This window comes from Phodopus roborovskii, unplaced genomic scaffold, assembly GCF_943737965.1.
Source record: "Phodopus roborovskii unplaced genomic scaffold, PHOROB, whole genome shotgun sequence".
NCBI lineage: Eukaryota > Metazoa > Chordata > Mammalia > Rodentia > Cricetidae > Phodopus > Phodopus roborovskii.
Window position 1 is genome coordinate 16641840 of NW_026126418.1, and position 21925 is coordinate 16663764.

A 21925-nucleotide genomic window follows, 5' to 3' on the forward strand; every position below is an offset into this window, starting at 1 on the left:
GAACAGCATTTGGAATCTGGCTTTATTTTACATCCATGTATTACTTACCTTTCTTTGCATCTAAATATAAGATAGCTAATTTGCCTTCTCAGACTTATGAACATTAAGTCCAACTGTGTATTTGGAGTTTTTGAAAACTTGGTTGAAGCCGGGTGTTGATGGGGCATGCCTTTAATCCCATCACTGGGGAGGCAGAGGCAGGTGGATCTCTGTGAGTTCGAGTCCAGCCTGATCTATAGAGCTATGCCAGGTAGAAAGTTGTTGGCATAGTGATTCCTGTGGAAACCCACAGAATTTGCTGAGGAGCGGATGAGGTGTCCACCTCACTTCCAAACTGCTGGTGCAGCTCCCAGTGCTCTTGTTAACTAGAAGAGGCCTGGTACCTCACAGAGTTCCTTCATTATGATTTTTTGTTTTTGTTTTCTTCTAAATAGCCTTAGCCTCCGTTAAAACAGTCTATTCTTCCCCCGCCCCCCAAAAAAGTCTGTGAATTTTATTATATATAGGACTTTTTTGGTTCAAGTGAACATAAAATCCCATCTAAACTGGTTGGAAGGAAGAGGATATATTGACTTATGGAAGTATTGTGGCCCCATGCTGGATCCGGGGTTTACCAGATGATGCCTGTATTCTGGGCTTTTTCTCAGATGAGATGTCACTCAAGGAGTTCTGTTTGTAACTGTCCCCTTGTAAGGTATCACTCTCAACACACAAGGTCTAACAAACATCCCTGGGATCTGAATTGAATTGTACACATGGTTCAAAGGTACTGTCTGTGACCCAATGATGAGCTAAGCAAGTCAGCTTAGGCATAGGCCCCATGCTCTCTCTCCCTCAAAGCTGGAAGGAAATGTTCATGCTACTGCAAAGGCTGCCCATAGTGATTTAGAACAGTAGAACAGCACAGTTTCCCCTAAGTAATGTTGGAGTGCTGATTCAAAAATAAAGGCATGTGATCATCAGGCAGGAAAAAATAATATTTTCTGGGCCAACAAGATGACTCAGCAGGTAACGCATCTGCCATGAAAGCCTGGTGACCTGATTTCAAACCCCCAAACCCATGGTGGCAACTGTCCTCTGATCTCCACACTGACACATGGGCACACACATAACCAATAAATAAAATATTTCCTTCCTTCTCCCTTCTCCCTTCCTCCCCTTCTTTTCTGTGGTGGTTTGAATAAGAATGGCCCTCATAGGCTCATATATTTGAATGCTTAGTTATCAGGCAGGGAGAAGGATTAGAAAGTGTGGCCCTGTTGGAGGAAGTGTGTTGCTAGGAATAGGCTTTGATGTTTAAAAATCCCATGCCAGGCCCAGTTCTCTTGCTCTCTGTGGCTCAAGCTATAACTCTCAGTGCCTGTGTGTTGCCATGCTCCCCACAATGATAACAGAATAACCCTCTGAAACTCTAGGCAGACCCATGTTTAAATACTTCCCTTTTAAGAGTTGCCTTGGTCATGGTGTCACTTCATAGCAATAGAACAGTGACTAAGACACCGCAATTCCTTTGTTCTTTCTGTTAGCTAGGGCCTCACTCAGCCCTTGAAATTGTGAGCCTCCTGCTTTAGCAGTAGGCTCTCTCCTTTCACCATGTTGGTTTGGGGAATTAAATTCAGGTCATCAGGCTTGATAGCAAGTGTCTTAACCTATTTAACCATTTTAACCAGACTTTTGCTTTTAAACATCTCAAGTACCACAAAAATCAAACAACTAATCAACAAATAAGTGAGGTAAAAACTACTTTAGAAAGGTTGGAAATCCCATTTTGACCCAGGCAGCTTTAGTGGATCAAATGAGAAATGTTTCCCAGAAGTTCATGTGTTTGAACACTTGGTGCACTGCTTGGGGAGGTGGAGGCTTGCTTTCAGAAGCACATCACTGGGAGGAGGGAGTGGGTGGGTGGGGTGGTTCTGAGAGTTTATAATCCCGCCCCTTCCAGTCTGCCTTTCTGCTCCTTGTTGGTAGTTGATAATGTAATCTCTCAATTTCTTGCTCTTGCTGCTACGCCTCCACCTCTGGTATATGGACTCACCTGAAACTGGAAGCCAAAACAAACTCTTCCATAAGACACTTTGGTCATGGTGTGTTATCACAGTAACGAAAAGTAAATAGTACAGAGACTAATACCTCTTAGGGTAAGGTAGTCAGTCAAGGCATGGTTTTTGTAGGAGGTGTGTCTCTGGGGGCTGCCTTTGAAGTTTCAAAAGCCCATGCATTCCTGTCTAAATCTCCCTGCCTCCTATTGGCAGGTAAGGATGTTAGTTCTTAGCTATTACTCCAAGGATTCCACATGTTCCCTGTCATGATGAGCACAGACTCAACACTCAGCAACTGTGAGCCCCACTTTAAACTTTTCTTTTTATAAGTTGCCTTAGTCCTGGGGTTTTCTTAAAATTATTTTTAGTGAGTGAAAGAATGCTTTTTATGTTCATTGGTGTTTTGCTTGCATGTATGTGTGAGGGTGTCAGATCCCCCGAAACTGGAGTTACAGACAGTTGTGAGCTGTCTTGTGGTCACAACTATTTGTAACTCCAGTCCCAGAGGATCTGATGCCCTCCTCTGGCCTCCACAAATAGCAAGTTCATTCATTCACTCTTTCATTTGACAAATACTTTTTTTTTTTTTTTTTTGAGACAGGGTTTCACAATGTATCTCAGGCTGATCTTCATTTCTGATATTCCTGTCTCAAATGCATGCACAGGTGTGTGTCACCAAAACTGGCAAATATGTCCCATTTTTTCTTCTTGCAGTGCTAGGGATCAAAGCTGGACCCCTGGACAGAATAAACAAGTGCTGTTTCTTCAGTCCTTAGCCAGTATTTTTTCTTGTGAGTTATCTAATTGCTGGGTCCTAGTTGGAGAAAGCCATATAAGCAGTGCTCAAGCCTGCCTGAGGCCATGACTTCAGTAACGGAAAATTTGTGTAGTGAGTAGAGCTCAGAATTGAGGTAGGAACGGTAAAGGAGGAAGGTTCTGGAAGCTTTGGTTATGAGGCCACAGGGAGCCCTTATATGTTTTTAAACAGGGTCAGACAGGCTGAAGAAATGATTCAGTGGTTAATAACACTGAGTGTTCTGCAGAGTTCTGCAGGGTTCAATTCTGAGCACCTAAATGACTGCTCACAACTGTCTGTGACTCCAGTTCTGGGGGATCTGATGCCCTCTTCTGGCCTCCTTAGTCACCAGGCACACACATGGCATACAGACATACATGCAGGGAAAGCACCCATACACATTAAATTCATACATAGATACATACATCAGGCAGTAGAAACGGAAAGTTTGTATCATGTGGCTAGCAATCAGAAATCTAGACAAGCTGCTCTGGCTTGCTAATGGCCTTGGGTCCTTGCCTCTCTGTAAGCCTCAGTTTCTTCACTTGATAAAATAGGACGGCATGAGGCTCAAGTGTGCTGTGCAGGCGATGATCCAGGGGACTGTGTCAGAAGCAGAGTGGTCGTGGGCTGGGATAAGGACAGATGGACAGCAGTCCTTGCCTCTTCTCTGCCATCATGCCATTTCCAGGTCTGCTTTTTAGCCTTTCCCTTTCTGGCCACACAGGAACAGGTCTGGATGCCTCCTCCAATTAGACTCTATTCCTTGGGCATCAGAACTCTCCTCTGTGACCTTGTAATTTCTGCTTTAAGTATCATTAATCTCCATTCAAATGAGCTAAATAAGAAATAAGATTTGTTTTGTGAGACAGGAGGGTCTGAATTCAGGTCTCCTTCTGATGTGGACTAGTCTGCCAAACATCTGGATTCCAATAGATAGCTCTTTTGTTACAGTCATGCCTACTGCAGCCTTTACAGTGTACTACAGAAGCATGTCTTACACACACACACACACACACACACACACACACACACACACACACGACTTGCATCTTTATCCTTAGACTGGAGAAAAATGCTGGACTTACCTGTAACAATGACGTGCAGGAGAGGGAGGGAAAGGGAATATTTCTGAGACAGGGACTCACACAGCCTGGGCTAGCCTTAGAGTTCATATGCACCCAAATAGCCTAGGATGATCTTGGACTCCTTGTCCCCCTGGTTCTTCCTTCTGAGTGCTTGATTACAGGCTTGTACCAGCCTTGCTGGCAGATTCACACCAAACCAGGGTTTTGTGCATGGGAGGCAGGCACCCCTGCACCCCACCAACTAAGCCGCACTCTCATTTTGGAGTCTTTTGTGTGTATGTGTGTTTTTTAATTACCCTCTTTTTGAAGAAAAACAAAACTTTCCCCAGTAGACATCTCCTCATGAGTCAGTGTCTCACCTGCCACACTGCCTGAGCCAATGGCTAACGTAGACCAGTGTGTTCTGACGAGGGGAAATTTGTTCCCCAGGAGACATTTAGCAACTCCTGAAATATAAATAGTGTGGCTGTTGAGAAATTTGGGCCTGGCTGAAAGATGAGGTTGCTGGGAGTTCAACTTGTTGCGTCTACCACAAGTCATGCCAGGTAGGTCCTATAACTGGAAGCTTTCATGAATTCTGCCTGGTCCCACAGCTGCCTATAAAATAATCACTCTGAGGCTTAATATTAATTATAATTGTTTGGTCAATGACTTAGGCTTCTTACAACTTAAATCAATCCATTTCTATTAATCTGTGTACGCCCCAAAGCCCAAGGCTTACTACTTCACTTCTAGCTTCTCTGGCAGCTGGGGCTGTTTCTCTGATTCTGCCTTCTTTCTTACTGTATCTTTGCTTGGATTTCTCTCCTGGCTCTGTTCTCCCTGGCTATTGGCCAAATCAGCTTCTTTATCAACAATGGTAATAAAATATTCAAAGCATACAGAAGGGCACCCATATCTGATTCCTTGAGTTCTTTGCCACCAAATTTAATTCAATTTGCCTAATAATAATAATATAAAAACAAAGAACAAAGTCATTCTATTTTTTTTTTTTTTGTTTGTTTGTTTTTTCCAGACGAGGTTTCTCTGTATTACTTTGGAGCCTGTCCTGGTCTCGAACTCACAGAGATCCACCTGCCTCTGCCTTCCAAGTGTTGGGATTAAAGGCATGGGCCACCACCACCACTTGGCTAAAGTCATTCTTTAAGAGTAAAGAATTTTGTGTTTCCTGCTTTTGTTTTAGACAGGGTGTATTCCATCCTTGAACTTGTACTTACTACATAGCTAAGGATGGCCTTGAACTTTTGTCCTTTTGCCTCGTGTCCCAGTGCTAGGATCCCAGCATGTGGCACTATGTCTGATTTTAGCCTGCTGCTATTATTAGTACCCGAAGGAACCTGCTGTCTCACATTTCTGACAGCTGCTTCTGGAGAACACCTTTTGCAAGGTGTCATGGCAGGAAGGGGGCATGGCAGGAAGGTGGCATGGAAGGCTAATGTGTTGGGGAGGTTTATTATCAGATTCAGGCACAGTGATATATCCTGAGCGTGTGCCAGGCATAAGCCAGAGGATCAAAGCGAGTTTGGGGCCAGTCTAGGTTAAATGAGTTCTAGACCAGCCAGGATTAGTATGTGAGATTCATCTCAAATAATCAAAAAGGAAAATAAGTTTTTTTTAATTTTTCTGAAGGGCTGTGTCTTCTCCTGTTTCCTTTGAATATCAGGTTGTTACTTGTCTTAGTCAGTATTCTATTAATTAGGGGCTGGCTTGCAGTTTCAGAGGTTTGGTCCATTGTCATCATGGCAGGGATCACAGTGGCAGGCAGGTATGGCACTGGAGTGCCAGCTGAGGCAGAGGGGGGGGGAGCGAGGGAGGGAGAGAGAGAAAGAGGGAGGGGTGGGGGGGGGCAGAGCAATCTCCTGGCCTAACATGAGCCTTTGAAACCTCAAAGCCACCTCCAATACTTGTTCCAACAAGGCCACACCCACTCCACCAAAGCCACACCTCCTTACCCTTGTAATCCTTTTAGTCACTGACTGCTGACCAATTCAAATATGTGGGCTGGCGGGGCCCATTCTTATTCAAACCACCACATTCTTGTTTGTTAAATCAAGGTTCCACCAACCTTTCTATCTCACTTTTGTATTTTTTTTTTTTTTCTTTTTTTCTGGAGAGGCAAAGAACGAGTTGCCTGCAGGTGGGGGCACAGAAGTTACCTTTGGATCCCAGCCCTGAGAACTGGAGGAAAGGCAGGAAGAACTGCCCTTCAGCCTGCTCTGCTTCCAGTTCCCACCCTGCTGGGGTCTCTTAAATCTGGTTTTGCCAAAGGTGTCCACGATGCCATTCCACCATGTACCTGGCCTATTGATGCCCAGCACCAAACACTGTCTCAGGGGGCACTGTTTGTTTCTTTACTATGCCCTGGCCAATTCCCAGAAATGGAGAGCAGTATTGTTTTTAAAAATTAGGTTTTTCGCCAGGCATTGGTGGCACACACCTTTAATCCTAGCCTTCGGGAGGCAGAGGCAGGTGGATCTCTTTAAGTTCAAGGCCACACTGGTCTACAGAGCAAGTTCCAGGACAGGCTCCAAAGCAATACAGAGAAACCCTGTCTCAAAAAAACCAAAACAAAAAATTAGATTTTAAAAATTCTTATTGGTCCTTTGTTCTTGGGATAGTTTCAATAGTCCAAGTTGGCCTCTAGCTTCCTAGGGAACTAAGGATGACCTTGAGCTTCTGATCCACTTCTTTTTTAAGTTTTTAATTTTTTTCCCTTTTTTTAAATTTAATTTGAAACAAGGTTGTTTTACAAGTCAAATCCAGTTCCCTCACCCTCCCATCCCCTATTACCTCCACCAAACTCAGCCCATCCCCTCTATGCTCCCCAGGGAGGGTGATGCTTCCATGAGAAATCTGTCATATCATTTGGAGAAGGGCCCAGGCCCTCCCCCATGTGTCTAGGCTGAGAGAGTATCCTGCTATGTGGAATGGGCTCCCAAAGTCCATTTGTGTACTAGGGATAAATACTGATCCACTACCAGAGGTACCATAGACTGCCTAGTCCTCCTAACTAACACCACATTCAGGGGTTATGGGTCAGTCATATGCTGGTTTCCCAGCTATCAGTCTGGGGTGTATGTCTTTTGTTTGTTTTGTTTTGTTTTGTTTGTTTCATTTTGTTTTTCAAGACAGGGTTTCTCTGTGGCTTTGGAAGCTGTCCTGGAACTTGCTCTTGTAGACCAGGCTGGCCTTGAGCTCACAGAGATCAGCTTGCTTCTGCCTCCCAAGTGCTGGGATTCAAGGTGTACATCTTGACCTCTTTGCTCATCACTCCTCCCTCTCTGCAACTGGATTCCAGGAGTTCAGCTCAGTGTTTAGTTGTGGGTCTCTGTGCTATGCCCACACAGCCAGAGTACCGAACTTGGTGAATGGTGTCGTGATTGAAACACTTAACAGACCACCACAAGAAGTGAAGAAGAAGCTGCTGCCACAGCCACTGTTTATTACAGAGAGTAATGGGTTTATATACCCAAGCCAGAGAATGGGCTAAGCATAGGAGGAAGTCATGCGCCACCCACACCTGGGGTCAAGGCACAGGCACTGCACACCGGAAAGTTATGAGAACAACCTTGTTTGATCAACTTTGAGAGTACCGGAGTTCTACAACTGAGTGGAGAGGAAGACAGCTGTAAGGGACAAGTACTTAAATTTCCCAATATCTCTGTGATGGGAGAGGTCATTCTGTATGTTTCTCATACTGGTTAATAATAAAGCACTGTTGGCCAATAGGAAAGGAAGATAGGAGGGACTAGGAGACAAGGAGGAAATAGGAAGTAGGAAGAGGAGTCAAGATGGAGAGTCTGAAGAAAGCTGTATGCCGCCGGCTCCCCGGTAAGAGAAAAACATAGATCAGCAGAAATGGGTTAATAATTAAGACAGAGCTAGCCGATAAGAAACAAGTAGCTGGGCCAACAGTGTTGTATCAAATACAGAGTCTCTGTGTATGATTTGGGGCTGGCGGCGCAGCAGCAGGACAAGACCAGCAGTGGTGGGCGGAAAAAACCATACTCTTACAAATGGCGCCCACGTGGTTAATAAGAACTTCCACTTAAAATTTAACAAAAGCTTAAAAACAGGTTTTACAAACAAAAGAACAGAGACAAACAAGGTTTCTTGGTAGCAGCATTTTTCTCAGTTGAACTCTGCTTTGCTAGAGACAAGCAGATATTCGCGCGGCTCCTGTAAGGGAAGATTACTTACTTTAACCGCACAGCTTTCAAATAACTCTGCTAACAATTTATTGGTGTGTATGAGAGATGGTAATGGCAGTGACCACATCTCGAAGCTGGCAGCATGCTTTCTGGGTGGCAGCGCAGACCAAGGCGGTGAACACAGCTTTCTGTGCTGGCGGGTAAAAGTACCCGCCACCATCTTTGGTAAACCGAGGCTGACACAGCTATGACTTTCATTTTAGCAATGTTGTTGTTTACCAGATAAAGGACTTGTGGCCAGACAAAGATAAAGATTTACAGTAAAGACAGTTTCATATTAAGAAAAACCTCTAAAGATTTACAGTGTGTTTTAAAATATACGTAGACATGAAAAAAAAATGGTTTTAAAGAGACAAAGAGGAACTGGGTGTTGTAGCACACGCCTTTAATCCCAGCACTCAGGAGACAGAGGCAAGCAGATCTCTGTGATTTGCAAAGTAAACCTGGTATGCAGAGTAAATTCCAGGACAGATAAGAGTTACAAGGAGAAACCCTGTCTCAAAAAATAGAAAAGAAACAGAATAATAAAAAGCCACAGATGGAGAAAATTTGTATACTGTATGGTATTATATTGTCTTTGTATTGTTTGACTGCTGAGGAAACAACTGTTAAAACAAATGCTGCTGAATTAATTCAATGTATATATTTTGAAAATGCTTTGACTCCAAAATTTAAGTTCAAGGACAAGTTACTGGGGAAAAAGATTTCTATTTTTGTTTCCACAGAAAATAAAAAGCTGTGGATTCCTTCCAGACTAATGTGGTTTGAGCAAGCCAGACCGCCTGAAACAGTCGCTGATGATCCAACATTCAAAACAGCTTGGACAAACCAGCCTTGCAGACTACAGCCAAGATTTCTGCAACTTCTTAGGATCCCCATGACAGCGCCCCCTATCAGCAGGAAGTAGTTTGGAACGAACGACGCCCAAATTCCCAAATATTGTTTATAAATGTTTGTTTTCATTTAAATGGACTTGGTTATAAATGGTTAATGATCATAGTCAATTCTTTTTCAAGGTAAAAAGGGAATTATGGTATAGATATGAATACTTTGTTTTGGAATGGATTTTCATTTATTGATACAATTTAAGGTCAATGTTGTGATATGTATATTTCTCTTCTTGTTTATGTATTGTGTTTATATAGCTCATTTAGAAATGTAATGTATAATTTAGTACAGATTTTAGATAGTTACCTATAATAGTCAAAACTTATAGCTAGGTGAGTTAGGTTTTCTAGATATGCAGAGATGTATTTGAGATAGATAAGCATTCTTCAAACCTTTCAAAGACCTACAGAATATGGCATTTAAAATGGTTTAGGGTTTTTCTTGACAGTGAGGCACAGTTGCTCCTGGTAACACCACCTGCGTCAAAAAGGAAGATGGACATTAAAGAAACACGTTATGGAGTTTGCCTCCAATATGGCAAGACTAGCCATTTGGACAGGATACTGCTCTTGTCTGGACTGTTTGACTTTATGCTGTATAAACTGGACATGCAGGACCCACAGGAAAGTGACTGCTGATTCAAGATGGACATTGCTACAGAGTTCCTGCTTCATGGAAGAGTCTGCGAGACAGTATGCAGGACACAGAGAAAAGTGACTGATAAACTGCCAATACAAGAAGACAGTTTAAAGTTTCCTGCATTGCTGAAGAGTCTGCCAGACACACTATGGCCTATGGGCTGAAGATGGAAGATTACAAAAGAACTTTGGGTGACCAGGCAGTGAGTTGTCTCTGTCATTTCTAGGGCTTATATATTATCCTTCTGTGGTCTTTGAAGGAGTTGAAGACAGGTAGTTATGGTTATAGTTTTCATTAGTTAGGATTAAAGATTTGTTACTTAGACTTTAGACACACAAAGATAGAATAGAAGATGAAATATTTTCTTCAAATCTTGCTAAATGTTAATGGACTAAATATTGTTAACTGTGAGTCTTACTTGATAACTGTTGTATAATATATTTTGCTATGTTAAGGTTAAAACCCTTCTTTTTATTTAGACAGAAAAGAGGAGATGATGGGAGAGGTCATTCTGTATGTTTCTCATACTGGTTAATAATAAAGCACTGTTGGCCAATAGGAAAGGAAGATAGGAGGGACTAGGAGACAAGGAGGAAATAGGAAGTAGGAAGAGGAGTCAAGATGGAGAGTCTGAAGAAAGCAGTATGCCGCTGGCTCCCCGGTAAGAGAAATACATAGATCAGCCGAAATGGGTTAATAATTAAGATAGAGCTAGCCGATAAGAAACAAGTAACTGGGCCAACAGTACTGTATCAAATACAGAGTCTCTGTGTATTATTTGGGGCTGGCGGCGTGGCAGTGGGACCAGACAGGCAGCGGCAGGCGGAAAAACCGTACTCGTTACATCTCTGCTCTGCTTCCATCAGCTACTAGATGAAGGCTCTAGGACAGCATGATCCCTTTACTTCCATTTTACTTCCTAAGTGCTGGGGTTACAGATGTGTGCCACTATATTTTTGGCTATTTCTTAAAATTCAGTGGTGATGGTGTCCTTGTCTGTTTTTGTTTTATTCTGATTGTTTGTTTTGTGTCATGGTCTCTCTCTATATAGTTCTGGCTGTCCTGGAACTCACAGAAATTGGTTCACCTCTGCTTCCTGAGTGCTGGGTTTAAAGATGTATGTGTGCCACCAAGCCTGGCTCTGTTTTTGTTTTATTTTTAGCTCTAGGAATTGAACCAAAGGCTTCACACACAATGCTCTGCCACTGAGCTATATCCCGAGCCCTTTTATTCACCTTTTATTTTGAGACAGGTTCTCGATAAGTTACCAAGTCCGACCTAGATCTTGCATTCCTCTTGTCTTCACCTTCCAAGAGCTGAGACTACAGGTGTGAACTGACATACTTGGTGCTTGTTTGCTTGTTTTTTTAGTTTCTTTTAGACTCTTGCACTTCTTCCTCCAACAATACCTCCTCTTCCTTCTCTTTTTCTCTTTCCCCTCTCATTGATGTGAACTCATCTAATTCTAGTTTTTAGTGGGTTATAATTTATTAATAATAACTCTAATAACCCATTGGTAGAGGTCAAATCAAGGTGCTTCCTGTGTGTATCTGGGTGTGCATGTGCACCTATATATATATGTGTGTGTATATATGTGTGTGCATATATGTGTGTGTGTGTGTGTGTGTGTGTGTGTGTGTGTGTGTTGCTAGAGATCAAACTCCTGGCATCCGAACTGTAAGGAGTACTCTACCACTGAGCTACATCTCTAGCCCAATCCAATGGTTCCTTTGTTTCTGATATTTCTTTTAATTTTAAAGCTTTATTTATTTACTTTAAACTAGATCAAATCGGCTGTAGTGATGCACACCTTTGATCTCAGCACTAGGTAGGCAGAGGCAAGGCAGATCTCTGTGAGTTCAAGGCTAACCTGGTCTGCATAGAGAGTTCCAGGACTGCTGAGGCTTCATAGAGAGCCCCTGCCTAAAAAATAAAATAAAATACAGCATTAAACTGTTATGTGGGATAATGCTCTCGTTCATTGTAAAGCTCTGTCACTTGTATTGGTTTAATATAATGCTGATTGTCCAGCAGCCAGGCAGGAAGATCCACCTGCCTCTGCCTCCGGAATGCTGGAATTAAAGGTGTGCACCACCATGGCCCCACTCAACCAACAATTTTAGTCAAAATTCCCATAAAAGCAGTTGTGAATGTAGCTCAGTGGTATACTGCATGCCTACTAATGCAAAGCCCCCAGTACTGGGGGGAAAATCAGGAAAGATTGCATCCGTGCTGAACATGAACAGACTTCTTTCTTGTCATTGTTCCCTGAATAATACTGGACAACAACAATTTCCATAGCACTTACTTGCATTACATTTTATCATAATGTTCATGGTATTTAAAGTGTACAGGAAGGCTATAAGCAAGTACCATATGGTATGACTTGATCTTTTCCAAAGTGTGTATGTATGAGACCAGAAGAAGGTGTCATCTCCTCTGGAACTGGATGCAGGCATTTTTGAGCTGCCTGATGTAGGTGTTGGTGACTAAATCCTAGTCCTCTTTGAGAGTAGCAAGTGTTCTTCACTGTGACATCTCTCCAGCACCTTATTTGGTCATGTGTTTGTTTTTTATTTTGTGTGCTGGAGATTGAACGCAGGGCAAGACACATTCTAAACACATGTTCTGTCTGAGCTATGCACTGGCCTATAACATTACGTGTGAGTATAACATATATGTGAGGGGCACATGCATGTGGAGGTCAGAGGTCAACACTGGATATCTTCCTCGGTCACTCCTTTGTACACTTTTGAGACAGGTTCTTTCATTGAGCCTGGGGCTTTGTTATCAGCTAGACTGGCTGGCTGGTGTGCTTCCTATCTCTGGACCCCTAGGCACAGGGACTACAGATGTGCACCACTATGTCTGGTTTGTACATGAGTGCTGAGCATCTGAACCCAAGTCCTCACGCTTTCATGATAAGCACTTCACTAACCAAGCCACCTCCCGAGCCCTAACCACCATGGCATTTTCTATGAAGGACTTGAGCACATTAGGATTCTGGCCTTCACCGGTTTCCACAATCAATCACTCATAGGTACTGAGAGATGAACAAAGAGAAATCAGGTCACTGACTCTTTCAATTCCAAGCCATTCTCAAAGTGGTTTTCCCCTCCATTTTTTACTTCCAGAGTAAAAACCCTGGTCTTAACACCAATCCATCTATTCACTTGTTCAATCATACAATAACAATCTAGTCATATAATTTAATTTAACAAATTAAAAGTTTTTTGTGGGCTTTTTCTTTTTGGTTTTTTGAAACAGGGTTTCTCTGTGGCTTTGGAGGCTGTCCTGGAACTAGCTCTTGAAGACCAGGCTGGTCTTGAACTCACAGAGATCTTCCTGCTTCTGCCTCCTGAGTGCTGGGATTAAAGGTGTGCCACCACCGCCTGGCTATTTTTTTTTTTTTTTCAAGAAAGACAGGGGTGTTTCTTTGTGTAACCCTGGCTGTCCCAGAACTCCCTCTGTATACCAGAGTGTCCTTGAACTCAGAGATCCACAAGTCTCCATCTCTTGAGTGTTGTAATTAAAGGCCTGCCCCACCACACCTGGCTAAAATAATTTCTTAATCATCTCACCAATGTGAAGCTCAAGCAGACTTACCAAAGCAAGTTTAGAACTTGTCTGCATCTTCCTCCACTGCAAAGCTATTTGCAGAGGAAGTCAGTAGTGTGTAGGGAGTCAGGGATTAAATCAAACAGGAAGATGTGAAAGCTGTGGGTGCTGCCATCCTGGAGCAGAGCAACAAGCAAGAGACTCGGAGTGGTCCTAATCCCCCGTAGGCACATTTTCCTGCAGCCATCTTGGCAGGCTTGGGTGGGGTAGAGAAGACAGATGGCTGGGACTGCTGGTTGAGCCAAAGTTGGGGAACTGCCAGATGGAGGTGGTAGAAAGACAGAGGGTGAAGACACTGGAGTGCTGGCAAGAGAATGGCTGACGTCAAGGCCCATGTCAATCTTCCTCATTAATCTGGATGGATGTAGAGGGTACCGGGCTTTGCCACCATAGACTTGTCAGTCAACACACACACGAAAACAATGCCCTTCTGAACCCGATTTCACAAGGAAGTTTGCTTTGTATAGATCACATGACAACCTCACAGAGCCTAGTAAAACCCAGTTACCATGGAAAGTAAATCCCAGGCTGTTCTGTACTTGTTGAGGCAGCCTCAGGGTAAAGAAAGGAGTAGAAAGATGGAGTGTGGCAAGCATTAACAGAGCTATGCTTGCCTCTGTGGGAATATGTCATTAAGAAATGGACAGAAATGCCACTGGTTGAATTAAACAATTAAACTGAGCCTATACACTTTTAAAATTAGTTTTGTTGTTGTTGTTTTGTTTTGAGACAGGGTTTCTCTGCAGGTTTTGGAGACTGTCCTGGAACACTCTTTGAAGACCAGGCTGGCCTGGAACTCACAGAAATCCCCCTGCCTCTGCCTCCAGAGTGCTGGGTTTAAAGGTGTGAGCCACCACCACCAGGCTTTAGTTTTTTGTTTGTTTGTTTTGCTTTGTTTTATTTTTCCTGACAGGATTTCTCTGTTTAGTCCTGGCATTCACTCTGCAGACCAGATTGGCTTCAAACTTGGAGATCTACCTTCCTTTGCCTCCCAAGTGCTGGGAGTAAGGGGTATGCTGCCACCACCCCACTTTTAATGTTTTTGAAATCAGCTCTCATACAGGCTAGGTGGCCTTGGACTCACTGTGTGGCTGCGGATGGACTTCAGTCCTTGATCTTCCTGCCTCTACATTCCAAGAACTAGGATGGACCACCGGCCTTCGCCACCACAAGAAGCTGTCTTCATGGTTTAAAGGACAGGTGGGCCGAGTCTCTGACCTGGAAACAATTCTGCTATTCTAGATAATGGAGCCAGAATTAGTGTGAGAACAGCTTGAGAAGCCTGAAGTTAGCATTTCTATTTCTGCAAGAAGCATCGTGTGTGGCATTTTCCCACCAAGTCTCATGTGCTGGCAAGTTGGTTCCAGGGTGGCAGTGTTGGTGGCATTTGGAGGTGTGATTGGGTCAGGAGGGTGGATGGATTCGTAGATTAATGAGTTGATTAGCAAGGAGTGGCTTTGTAAGAATACCAAGATCTCTCTGGCACCTGTGTTCTGTGCTATGATGTGAAAATTTTTATTGCCTCGGGACTCAGTGTTGCCCCAGCAAGGAGTTGGTCATTAGAGTGGTTGCTTTACATTGGGATTTTGTAGGCTCTCTAATCATGAGAAACACATATTTTGCTAGGCATTGTGGCTCAAGTGAGTAATCCTAGAACTCCCAAGTAGAGACACAAGGACCAGAAATTCAAGGTTGTCTTTGATACACGGTGAGGGGAATTCAAGTCCTGTTTAAACTGCATTAAGGCCTTCTCTTAACACTCATGCCCTCAAAATCGTTTCCCTTTATCCATCAACTACCCGTCTCCTGTACTCAGTTACATCATCAGAAAATGGAGTAGGATGGTTTTGACAGAATTTTGTGGCAACATAACTACAGCTAGTGATCATAAGAGTTTCTGAATCATCAGGTATCTGATAGCTCTCCAAAACTACACACACACACACACAACCACACACACACGGTTTTGATATGCAGTCCAGACTGGTCTTAAACTTGTCATCCTCCTGTCTCAGCTTTTAGAGTGCTGGGATTACAGGCATGTACTATGGTCAGCTCAAATTACTATATTTTTAATGCTGTACTGGTTAGTTTTTTGTCAACTTGACACAAATCATATGGGAAGATGGAAACTAAGAAAATGCATCCATAAGACTGGTTGAGAGCAAGTTTTTGGGGCATTTTCTTAATTAATGATTGATGTGGGAGTCCCAGCCCACTGTGGGTGGTACTACTCAAGAGCCGGTTGTCTTGGGTTATATAAAACACGCTGAGCAAGCTTCAGAGAACAAGCCAGTGGCAGCATTCCTGCATGGCCTCTGTCTCAGTTCTGCTTCTGCCCTAACTCCCCCCATGATGGACTGTGATGAGGATTTATAAATCAAATAAACCCTTTCCTTCCCAAGTTGCTTTTGGTACTTATCACAGCAAGACAAAGCAAATTAGGACTAATAGCAAATGGAGAAAAAAAAATTACCTGGAATTTCTGTTCTCACAGAATTCTGTATCTCCAAAGAGTTCTTTTCTCTCAGCAGAGTTACTACTGTCCAGCACAAACCTGAGCAATTCCGCTTCCAGTCATTGTCTTACATGTTTGTATTTGTTATAGCATTTTCAAGAACTGTGGTCAGGCCAGATAGAGTGGACCATGCTTGTTATCCCAATAGCTGGGAGGCAAAGGAAGTAGAATCAAGAGTCAAAGGTCACCCTCAGCTACATAGTGAGTTTGAGTACAGCCTGAGTTTCATGAGATTCCACAAAAAAAAAAAAAAAAAAAAAAAAAAAAGGCAATTGAGAGCTGTGGTCACATCTCCTGTCTCTCCAAGACCAGAAAAAGGGGGCCTGATGAGGTAGCTCACCAGTGGTTTAAGGGCACCTATTGCCAAGCCTGACAACCTGAGTCTTATTTCTAGGACCCATGTGGTAAGAGAAGACCAACTCTCACAAGTTGTCCTCTGACTTCCACATGCACACTATGCTAGGAAACTTTCAATCTAATGTGATAAAAGAAAAGTAAAATGAGTTGGCCTCCATAAATAGAAGTAATCCTCTCTACCTCTATTTCCCCCTTGTCTTTTTCTTCTTCTTTGTTTTGTTTTGTTTTGCTTTGCTTTGCTTTGTTTTTCAAGACAGCCCTGGCTGTCCTGGAACTTGCTCTGACAGCCCTGGCTGACCTTGATCTCAGAGATCCACCTGCCTCTGTGTCACCACTGCCCAGATCCCTTTTTATTTTTGAGACTAATTCTCACTCTGTAACTCAGTAACTCACAGCAATTCTCCAGTCTCAAGTGCTGGAATTACACATGAGCTACCATACCTCGCTTGGAGTACCTCCCCAACCCCCTTTTTATGCCCCAGGTCTTATTTTATAACCCTGGCCTAGAACTTGGGATTTAGAGCAGACTGGCCTTGAACTCATGGTTTCTGCCTCCCATGTGTTAAGATTATAGGCATGAGCACATCTGAATGACTTTTCTTCAATGTGACTTTGAATTCCGCTATGACATGTAGCTGGGAGACTGGTGCTCATGAGGAGTCACAGAAAATGAATGACTGATGAATAAATCTGTTCACATAAGATTGGGTAGTAAAATAGTCAAGGAGCAAATAATAGAGAGAAAGAATTTTAATTGTTCACGTAAAAATTTATACAACCTTGTTAAATAAGCAACATTAAATTATGAGTAATACATGTACTTTTTTTTTTTTCTATGTAGGAATACCTTACTTTGAGCAAACCTGATACACCACAGTCTGACTGGTTGTTTACCGTTTGGAAACTTTGACACAGACTTTTTCATATGGCACACTCCCAAAAAATGTTTAAAAACTGATTTGCATCTAACTTTAGAGGGAACATCTATTGATTTAAAATGAGGTATATATGTGCTGTCTTTTCATGAGTACATGCCTCAGTTTCCAATAAAGGCTTCTCTATACATCAAAATATAATCTAATCTTAGGATAAAATTACTAAATTCCTGAGGTATGCATCTGCCGATAAGTGAACAACATTGGAAGTACAGAGTGCAGGTCAGTGTGTGGCAAATGTACAACACGGTACACCATAAACAGAGTTTCCATTTCATGCATAGACTTCCTCTTATAAAATGTGTGCAACTCACTACATATAAAACAAAACAAAAGCCAATAAAACTACCCAAACCCTTTGGAGGAAGCGCCTGTGTGTCACAGCAAAAGCACACCTATGGGTATGTGTATATGTGCAAGGATGGGTACACCGCCATGGCGGTGCGGTCTTTCCTTGTGGCAGAGTATCTAGTCCTAGGCCAGTTTGGCTTGACATCTGGAGCTGGCCCTAGGCTGGAGTTTGTGCTTCTCTTTGGAGAGCATGATGCTGTAAAGCCTGGCTTCTTACTCTGCACAAACGAGATAAAAGAGTTGAATTCACTTTCTGTTGCAATTTCTAAGTTATACTTAGGGTTGGCATTGCCCTTCTAGACATTTACTCCCCGAGTACCAAAATAGTCAACAATGTTACAGGGCAGAAATGAATCAATCACTTGGTCAGGTTTCTCAGCCAAGTAGAGGTCATTGGGCAACATTTTGGTAGATCCAGAAAGTGGAAAGACTTTTTTATATATATAAGCTGTCTACCAACACTGCACAATGGAAGAGAAACTTAGCCTGTTGAAAGGGCTGCCCCACACTTGCAGCTGTGCTGTCTGACATGCTCTGGCAGTTAAACTGCATCCCCATTAGAAAAGACAAGTCCATCACTTACTAGTCTGTTACAACTCTCTTTAGTTTGACTTTATTAGTTACAAAAAGATACTAGTTTATCTGTAATAAAATATTTTACATAGTAAAGTAAAAAAAATGAGTGTTTTTATTACGTGTTTTATGTGCACAGAAGGTGTCAGATCCCCTGGAATGGATGCTGTGAGCCACTATATGGGTGCTGGGAACAGAACTCAGGTCCTTGGGAGAGCAGCAAATGTTCTTAACTGCTGAGCCATCTCTCTACTCCACAATTGTTATTATTGGGTTTGGAGTTTTATCATCTATTTATTTATTTACTTTTTTTTCAGACAGTCTCTCTACATAGTCCTGGCTGTCCTGGAACAGGACTAGGCTGGCCTCAAACTCACAGAGATCCATCTACGTCTGCCTCCCAGGTGCTGAGACTAAAGGCATGTGCCACTACACCCAGCTCCCATGATTATTTGAAATAAGGACTTGCTATGTAGTTCTGGCTGGCCTCAAATGCATTGCCTGTCTCCAAGCTTGTGATCCTTCTGCCCCAACCTTCAGTTGCATTTAAACTTCTCTTCAGTGTGCCCTACTCCATGGTAATCTATGTCTTGTCACTCTCCCTTGAGGACCCTATCTTGAGCAGTCTTACACTTATAGGTGTAATTACCTAGACACAGACATTCTGTTATAGCAACATAAGACAGATGACAAGTCATTCACACACTTCAGTTTTGGGTGATCACTGTTAATGCTGGCTGTTAGGCATACACCTCTACCAACTGTGACATCTTATGTATTAACATTATATACCAAGTATCAACTAACATGCTGTCACAGAGCTACAAAATTATGGCTGCCTAATAGACATTAATTAAAATTAAGTTCTTGATATCCAGATTTTAGCCCTGTCCTATCTTGGGAGCTGTGCTCCAGAGTGGCCAGGTGGTTTGAGCCTGAGGGTACAAACTACCTTAGATGTTCATCTGGGCAGAACAGCACTATTCATCCAAATCACACAATATATATGAAAATTAATTAAGCTGAATGTGGTGGTACACACCTATAATTTTATCACCTGAGAGGCAGAGGCAAGAAAATGGTCACAAGTCTGAGACCAGCCAGGTCTGTATAATGAGTTCTAGGCTAGTTGAGAAATTGTCTCAGTCAAAACAAGATTAAACACACAAAGAAAAACAAACAAGCTAGGAAATGAACTAAAATTAACTGTTGGCATGTGTATGTACAAATGAGGGAGGTGAAGTACCTGAATTATTTCTTTATTCTTAGGTAGAACCAGGCTGGTCAATGGTTGATCCAGGGAGGAGTCTTTGTCTCTTCCACTTAATTGTGTCTAAAATAAATGAATACATCCTCGCTAAGTTTTCCTTGTGAACGTTGTGGGAATATTGAATACACATTAGTCCTGTGATTTTCATGCATGCATGTTGACTCATAAAGATAATGCAACACAAAATGAAGGCAAAGCATACAAGAGTTAACAGCTCAGAAGAGAACTAATGTTTATTCAGTGCATGCCAGGTACTTTTTAGCTTCCCATCTAGAGCTAAAAGCCACCATAGGCTGCAGGGTTCTGCACCTCAATGCTGAAGATCAGAAACTAGGTTCCTGGCTAATTGAGTAACTCACACAATACAGAGTTCTCAGAAATGCTTAGGAACACAAGTGTTTTGGATTTCAGAGTATTTCTTAGAAATGAGATCCCAGTGAAAGTATACAATTCATTAATGTTTCTTATGTGCACTGACACATACAGCCTGAAGGTATTGTTGTATGTGAGCATTATGTGTGTAGTGTATGTTAGCACGTGTGGTCAGGGTGAAACCGGGTGTGGAGTTTTGTCCTAAACTGGAGCTTATCAATTCACTAGACTAGCCAGCCAACGAGGCCCTTGGATCTTCCTGTCTGCCTCTTCCACTGAGATTACAGTGAACTACCATGTCAGGTTTTATGTGGGAACTACAGATTCATGCTAAGGCCCTCGTGCTTGCACACATGCACATTGCCAACTGAACCATCTCCCCAACCCTTGCCTGAAGATTATTTTGTATCGTTACTTTTTTGTTTTTGTTTTGGAGCCTGTCCTGGAATCACTCTGTAGACCAGGCTGGCCTCACTCACAGAGATCCACCTGCCTCTGCCTCCTAAGTGCTGGGATTAAAGGCATGCATCACCACTGCCTTTATTATCTATTATTATTATTATTATTATTATTATTATCTTATTATCTATATCTATCTATTATTACTGTGCATGTGTATATGTGTGTGTGAGTGAGCAAGTACATGCATGACACATATGTGGAGGTTATAGGACAACTCTTGAGAGTTGTCTTTTTTCTTCTACTATGGACTCTGGAAATCAAATTTGGGTTGCAAGTTTAGACGAAAACACCTGTATCCACTGAGGCATCTCACTGACCTTTATGTAATGTTTGTACCCTACAACTGAGCTAATAATCCTAGCCTTTTTCTCAGTGTTTTTAAAAAAGCTATGTATCTATTTGTTTTTGTTTATTTATTTGTTTTTCTAGACAGGTCTCTCTGTGTAGGCCTGGCTGTCCTGGAACTCTGTAGACCAACACTGGACTCAAACTCAGAAATTCACCTGCCTCTGCCTCCCAAGTGCTGTCATTAAAGGCATGTGCCACCACTGTCTGATTAAAAACAAAAACAAAAACTTTATTTTGGGATATGTACGTATGTGTATATATATGATTATTAGCTCAGTTGTAATATACATCTGTATAAGTGTGTGCCATATACATACAGGTGCCTGAGGAGGCCAGAAGAGGGCATTAGATCCTCTGAAGCTATAGATGGTTAGAGATGCCTGATGTGGGGTGCTGGGAACTGAATCTCTGTGAGAACAGCAAGCACTATGAACTGCTGAGCCACCTTCCCAGGACCTTTTTCTCCATAGTTTGAGAAGGGTCTTTCTAAGTTACCCAGACTTGCCTTGAACTTGTGGTTCGTCTGCCTTAGTCTTTTCAGGAGCTGGTATTAGAGGCCTATGTCACTATGCCTGGTTCAAAAAACAACTTTTAAAGCAATGCTGAGAATTGAACTTGGGCTTTGCACATACTAGGTAAGCTATATACTTATTCTCTGAAACCTACTATTTTTTCCATTTTCTCATGTAGAACTCATTGGTTCCCCTGCTTCTACTTCTCAAGTGCTGGGAATACAGGTGTGTGCCAACACATCCAGTGAGAATCAAGGATTTCATCTGTAAGATCCTAAAGTACTGAAAACTGTCCACCTGCCTCTTCTCCACGTGTCTCTCTCTGCAACACAATTCCTGCTGACTTGTTGGAAAGGCCCACCAGATTCTGAGGTCTCGGGGGAAAGGACAGTCAGTACCTTATGTCCAGTAAAGGACTTGCCACATAGTAGGCACCAAGATAAAGCTTGTTAATGTGTGGATGTTTGTATGAATGCTTGTATGGATAAGTAAAGCAGCCTCCTCTTATGTTCTTGATATAAAACCACAAATCATCAATATTTGATACAAGATTTCAGTTTTTAATACAAAGCAATGTTAGCATCATCTTCACCTCCAGGTAACACAATGACTACTGCACCCTTCACCTAGTGGAACTGATGTGCTAATTGGAGAAATCAGAAAATCTGTGTGACAAAGAGTCAAGCAAAAATACTACCTCATTGAGCCTTGGTGTTTCATTTCTTATTATTGAAGCACTAGAATTCTCAGGATTTTTCAAAAAAGTAGGCTGTTTTTGCAGAGTAGAAGCAAATCTTGCCCTTCCCTACAAAGATTGAGTGAAAGGTTGTTCAGTTGATCATTCCTTCTCTACCCAATTTACCCAACAGTGAGATGCTTTGAAAGTATTTCTGTGTTAGAAAGCGGGTATGCTAGCTACAAACAAGGTGGAGAGGGGTTGCCCCCCAA

At 42.4% G+C, this 21925-nt stretch overlaps 1 protein-coding gene across 4 annotated transcripts in view; it reads right to left on the reverse strand.

The window, feature by feature from the left end:
• Window positions 1-16901: 16901 nt before the first annotated feature.
• Window positions 16902-21925, reverse strand: part of Agbl2 (AGBL carboxypeptidase 2) — a 35786-nt gene continuing 30762 nt past the window's right edge. The window contains exons 15-17 of one of the 4 annotated variants that reach the window (XM_051184257.1): window positions 21675-21782; window positions 19260-19346; window positions 16902-17658 (exon numbers count right to left, since the gene is read on the reverse strand). In XM_051184257.1, coding sequence (XP_051040214.1) covers window positions 17485-17658; window positions 19260-19346; window positions 21675-21782 — 369 coding nt within the window. In that variant the 3' untranslated portion in view covers window positions 16902-17484. Of the gene's footprint in view, window positions 17659-19259; window positions 19347-21516; window positions 21643-21674; window positions 21783-21925 lie in introns of those variants that run through there. The other 3 variants (XM_051184255.1, XM_051184256.1, XM_051184259.1) reach the window with 3 other exon arrangements.